Below are 6,000 nucleotides of genomic sequence, written 5' to 3'. Positions count from 1 at the left end.
CAGACTTCAGAGAAAATGTTGATTGTTTTTGAGGGCATTGTTTTCTGATCATTTGTATCTTACTATTATTTGTATGCATATTTCCCCCCTTTTTCCTCCATATTTACTAGGGAAAAACGTGCTTAACTAATCTCATGGAACATCTAACTTGTTTTAATTTACACACTTGGAAAAATAATATGAATTTGTTGGGTAACATAAAACATCTTAGTGAGATTAACAGAACACAATATCTAAGTTTTTAACATCTGGGAATCAGCATTGAACTAGGAATCACAGGCCTTGGATCTTGCCCCAATTCTATTCACTTAATTATTTCTTTCACCCTGGACTTATCTCTATCTTTCTGAGGTTTTTTTCCTCACTAAATTAAGGCACAAGAATATCTATTCTAAAGGCACCTTATGAGAACAAAATCAGAAATTTGAATGTTAAAGAGTTTTATAAGTCATACGCTGGATTGTTATAATGTTAGTGGTAACAGAAATAGGTGTGTGGTGTATCTTTTAGCCAGACTTGAAGTTAGCCACTGGTAAGTCTCCACTGCTGTTTTTCTCAGTGATCAGCCGCAGCGTCTGTTGAACAGAAGAGAGTATTTATAAGTGGGGTTGGTGAGAAAAGCCTAGGTTCTTGACATAAGACGGAGTTAACAGGATTTATGAAAGGACAAATATGGGGTGTGAGAAAAAGAAGGGAACAGAAGACTTCCAAAAAATAGTTGACAGTCATTCCCTCCACAACCATCTCAACGCAATCTTTAATAAAATGCGGCCACAAATCTTATTTGTTAACTTAACACATATTTACGGAGCATCAACCTTGTATTCAGTACTCTACTAACCCTTGGGTATAAATCAGAAGATAACCCAGAGTCCAGCCCTCAAGAACTGTAAGTCTTCCTGGAAGGGACAAATGAGGGAAAATTGTATTGCACAGAAAAGAAGCATCCAACCCAACTCTTTCCCACGGGAAAGTGAGAGCTAAAGGAGGGATCTGTGGTTGTCAGAGAAAGCGACATGGAAGAGCACTCCAGGGAGAAGGAATCACGTGTATTCTCTTAGGACTTGTGATTTATCCTGCTTTTTAATGGAATTTATATGCAATAGTTGGAAAGTAATATAAGCAGCTAAAATGTAGCGTGGTGTGGACTTTCTCACAGCTTAAGGAATTCTGAATATAGAGATTATCCTTGGGATTCTGATAAGGTCTTTACGAACTTCAGTGTTGAGAAGAGTGCTGGAGGATGAGCAGGAATTGAATTGGAGGAGAGAAAGGACACAGGCTCACACACATTGCTCCACAGTCTTTCCCCTGTAGGCTCTGTAGATATATAAACATTTTTTCTTCTTCTCAAATATATTGGAGATTCTTTGCAAGCAGAAATCATATGGGTTTCCTATGCATCCCTCATAATATGCTTTGTTGTGCACAAAGAAATTATAAAATTTTATAAAACTTTTTTTTCTCAGTGTTTGAAAGTTAAGAATTAGAAATGCTTGACCTTGTTTTTTACCCAGCAAAAATCCAGAAAATTCCAAAGATATAGTATCTGATGCTTGCTCCCTTGCCCCAAAAGCAGGTAGCTGTGACAAATTTGAGAAGTGTGTTGATAAGGAAGTGTATTCAGATATTTTTACTTACTAAGTTCATTGATTATTATTATTATTATTATTATTTTTGGTGAAGAACATTGGCCCTGGCCTGACATCTGTTGCCAATCTTCCTCTATTTTGTATCTGGGATGCTGCCACAGTACGGTTTGATAAGTGATGTGTAGGTCCTCGCTGGGGATCCAAACCGGTGAACCCTGGACCACAGAAGTGGAGCATGCAAATCAGTACACTGCTAGGCTGGCCCCAATAAATTTTTTTGATGTATCTCCTTAGCTCATCCTAGGAGTAAGTCCGCTTACTCATGAAGCAGTTTGGATGTCAAATACTGAATTGTACTGTCACGCTCTCGAAGTATTTCTACTTGTAATCCATTCATAGTTTGTGATGGCTTCAAACAGGCAGGAATGATGGCATTAGTGAGCAAAGTATGAAGCAATTATGTGATCTTGATAATATGTCAAAAATTAGAACTAATGAAATGGTTTAAATAAGGCAGAGGAGAAATGAATTTATCTCAGAATTTGATATAGGAATATCATCATATGGATCAATTTCTGAATGTACTGTGAACATTTTTGATCAAATATTTAAGACTAGGTTGCAAATACAGTAGGAGTTTTATGCATCTGTTTCTATCAATACAGTATCAACTTAGAATTTACTTGATAAACTGCAAAATTTATAAACTTCACTTTATAAATTAAGATGAACACTTAGGCCAACATATTCTAAAATCTTGGACTCATATCTATATTTCATCAATAGTTACTAGTTTATAAAGACATTGTATTGAATTAAGTATAGTAGTAATAGTGAATAATCTTTTAATATATAGGTTTCTTAAATTGAAAGCAGGATATATAAAAAATTCTGGGATAGACAATGCAATATCTCAAATAAATTTGTAATTCAAAATGTAAACCATTTTTAAAATTTATTTACTTATTTATTAATGAGCTCACATTGCTTTATAACATTGTGTAAATTTGAGGTGTACATCATTATATTTTGACTTTTGTATAGATTTCATCATGTTCACCACCAAAAGTCTAGTTACCATCTGTCACTGTACACGTGTTCCCATTTACCACTTTCACCCTCCCCCACCCCCTTCCCCTTTGGTAACCACCAAACCATTTTTAATTCGACAATTTTAATACCTTACAGGTAAGTGAAAGGCATTACAATTTAAATTCTGAGCCTGAGTTTGTCATCTGTAAAATAAGAATAATAATTCCTACGTTGTAAATCTGTGATTAGGATTAAATAAAATAAACTATACAAAATGCTATGATGAGGGTTACAAAAATAATTTGTATAAAATGCCTCCTTCCTATTAGGGTGCAATAATGATTTTTTATTGTTTTTAATAAAAGCTAATATGCTGGCAAAACTATGGCGAAAGTAAAAACATCAGTGGGTGCCAGGGGTTTGGGCGAATAGAGGGATGAAGGTGGAGAATAGGAGATATTGGGGGCAGGGAAATTATTCTATATGATGCTATAGTGATGGATACATGTCATTACATATTTGTCAAAACCCATAGAATGTACACGACCAAGAGTGAACCCTAGTGTAAACTATGGACTTCGGACTTTGGTTGATCATGCTAAGTCGATGCTGGTTCATCCATTGTGACAAGTGTACCACGCTGATACAGGATGTTGATGGTGGGGGGGTTGAGGGTGTGTGGCCATGGAGGGCGAGGGGAGGGTGTGTGAAAACTCTGTATTTTTCACTCAATTTAGCTGTGAATCTAAAACTGCTCTAAAAAATAAAGCATATTAATTTTTCAAAACAGGATCTCCCCCCAAAAAAGCTAAAGTGAACAGAACATTCACTATTTGACAGACTCTATTCTAAGTGCTTCATAGGTATGGTGACTTATTGAATCCTCACATCAACCTTATGAGGAATAAGTGAATCACATGCACAGAGTAACACCCAAGGAGCCATAAGTCTGATCATAATCCAGTCTAATTCAAAATCAACAACTGGAATTTTTCTGAATAGTATACCTAAAATTGGTGGATTCAGTTAGGGGGTGCTGTCCAACCTTCCATCTGAGGGATAAAAATGGAAAGGTAATGAAATTTGAAAAACACCTCTCAAAATAGTACTTATCTCAGAATTATTATTGCCATTTATCAAGGAGGAAATTGAGGCTATCAGAGATTAAGCAATTCACCTTGGCTAAAATCTCTTTTGGATCAAGACAGGGTATAAATAAAATAGGCAAGTAATTCCCTGATGGTGACTCAGTTGGTATCTGTGTGGACTGTGCCTCATGCCCAGAGCCCTTCTAGAAAGTTCTCTTTCTTAACTTGCTCCATGCACAGCTTGTGTAGTGAGTTGTTGGCTCACAGGGACCGTCCTTCTCCCAGATCACATCGCCTCCAACATGAAATTAAAGGAATGGAAGGAATTATCCTCAAATCAACACAGCAGTCACACGAGGCATTCTTGTGCATATCAGACTTCACAGAATTTTGACGATATGCAGGAAAACAAACAACTAGAACTTGAACATGACAAATCCCGTTATAGATGCTAACAGTCTCTTTGCCATATTTCTTGCAATGCTTTGCCTTAACTCGTCTTCTTGCTCCCTTCACCCCTCCTCAGACCCTCCTTCTATTTTTTTAACCATCATACTTGCCATTACTTATGTAAAGTAATTTGGCTCTTTTCAGCTGCTTCTTCCAAATTCTACTCGGCATTTGAAAATACCTAGAAATAGTAGAACTTTGTAAGTTCTCTCTTCTAACTCAGGTCTAAACAAATTTTCCTCCTTAGTCTGTGTCCAGCGGTGATTTTTATTTCTCCAGTTCAATATTCATTTAAAAGTTTTACAAACAGCAGAGGAAAACAGTCTAATAAGTTTGTTCCAATTATCTTTTATACTGCAGCTGTAAGTTTTTAAAAGGTGTGTGATAGGCTCAGAAAGGCCCTTTTCAGAAATTATTTGGGGAAGAAGGATTAAAATTAAGTGGAAAGTCCAAAAACCATTCTGTATGCACTAAAACATGTCACGCCGAGGCATGTTTTGGGGACCATTAATGTATGCAGAAAGCGGTTGAATGCATCAAGTTTTAATGCCAAAACAAATGTTAATGGGGTCCCAACTACGCCCTGTCGGTCCTAATGTTGAATTTTAGTGTGATGACATTTGCAATGACACCTAAATTAGGCTAAAAGCCTAAGTTTGCAAAACATTGTGGTTTATTGATTACATATGTCAAATTCCATTGTCAAAATCTATTTTTTCACATACAGTAATAAAAATTGGCTCAAGCTTAAAATAATCCAATGGCAGCCACCATATAGTACTTCTGTAATAAACACTAAATAGTCAAATTGAACACAAAGCTGATGAAGGGAAACTCTCTGTTCAGTTTTGAAGAGACTGCTTTAAAATATCTGACCCCATGTTACCTAAGTGGGCTAAAAATATACAAGACTAAAAACAACCACATAGCCAACCATGAAGAGAAATCATTTTAAAAGGTGATATGGGGGGCCAGCCCCATGGCTGAGAGGTTAAGTTTGTGCACTCCGCTTTGTTGGCCCAGGGTTTCACTGGCTCTGTTCGGATCCTGGGTGTGGACCTAGCACCACTCATCAGGCCATGCTGAGGCAGTGTCCCACATAGCACAACCAGAAGGACCCACAACTAGAATATACAACTATGTACTGGGGGGCTTTGGGGAGAAGAAGAAAGAAAAGATTGGCAACAGATGTTAGCTCAGGTGCCAATCTTTAGGAAAAAAAAAAACACGATATCAGGGCTGGCCCAGTGGTGCAGTGGTGAAGTTCCTGCGCTCTGCTTCTTCAGCCTCGGGTTTGTGAGTTTGGATCCTGTGCGCAGACCTACACATTGCTCATCAAGCCACACTGTGGTGGCATCCCTCATACAAAAAATAGAGGAAGATTGGCCCAGACGTTAGCTCAGGGACAATCTTCCTCAGTCAAAAAGAGGAAGATTGGCAGCAGATGTTAAGTCAGGGTCAATCTTCCTCACCAAAAAAAAAAAAAAAAAAAAAAATCTGGCTGGTTTCATTAAAAATCAACATGCTTATCTTTTAAAATTGATTCTTATAACTAACTCAACAGTTATCTTTGCTTTATTAATAAACAAGAATTAAGATGTGAATATAAAATCTAAATGTAGAACAAGAAAATATCTATATTTTAATTTCATCCATAAGATTTAACCTGTTTTACTGGTTTACATTTTAATGAGCATCCATGTTTTTACATTTTAACCTGCATCCTACTGTGAACTGCATCCATGTAGCAGTACCCAGTAGGCACTCAGTAAATATTTGTTAAATGAATAAATGTTTAGATGAATGAATATGGAGATTGTGTCTTATTAGTGATAAGT

The 6,000-nt window shown here is 36.7% G+C and overlaps 1 protein-coding gene across 1 annotated transcript in view; it reads right to left on the bottom strand.

Moving 5' to 3' along the window:
- Positions 1 to 423: 423 nt before the first annotated feature.
- The window catches only part of GPATCH2 (G-patch domain containing 2), a 221,449-nt gene continuing 215,872 nt past the window's right edge, over positions 424 to 6,000 (bottom strand). Inside the window, exon 10 of the mRNA XM_070602484.1 lies at positions 424 to 575. Coding sequence (XP_070458585.1) covers positions 556 to 575 — 20 coding nt within the window. The 3' untranslated portion in view covers positions 424 to 555. The remainder of the gene's footprint in view (positions 576 to 6,000) is intronic.

The sequence above is a fragment of the Equus przewalskii genome, chromosome 31, assembly GCF_037783145.1.
Source record: "Equus przewalskii isolate Varuska chromosome 31, EquPr2, whole genome shotgun sequence".
Classification (NCBI taxonomy): Eukaryota; Metazoa; Chordata; class Mammalia; order Perissodactyla; family Equidae; genus Equus; species Equus przewalskii.
This window is presented reverse-complemented; position numbering and strand designations above follow the sequence as displayed.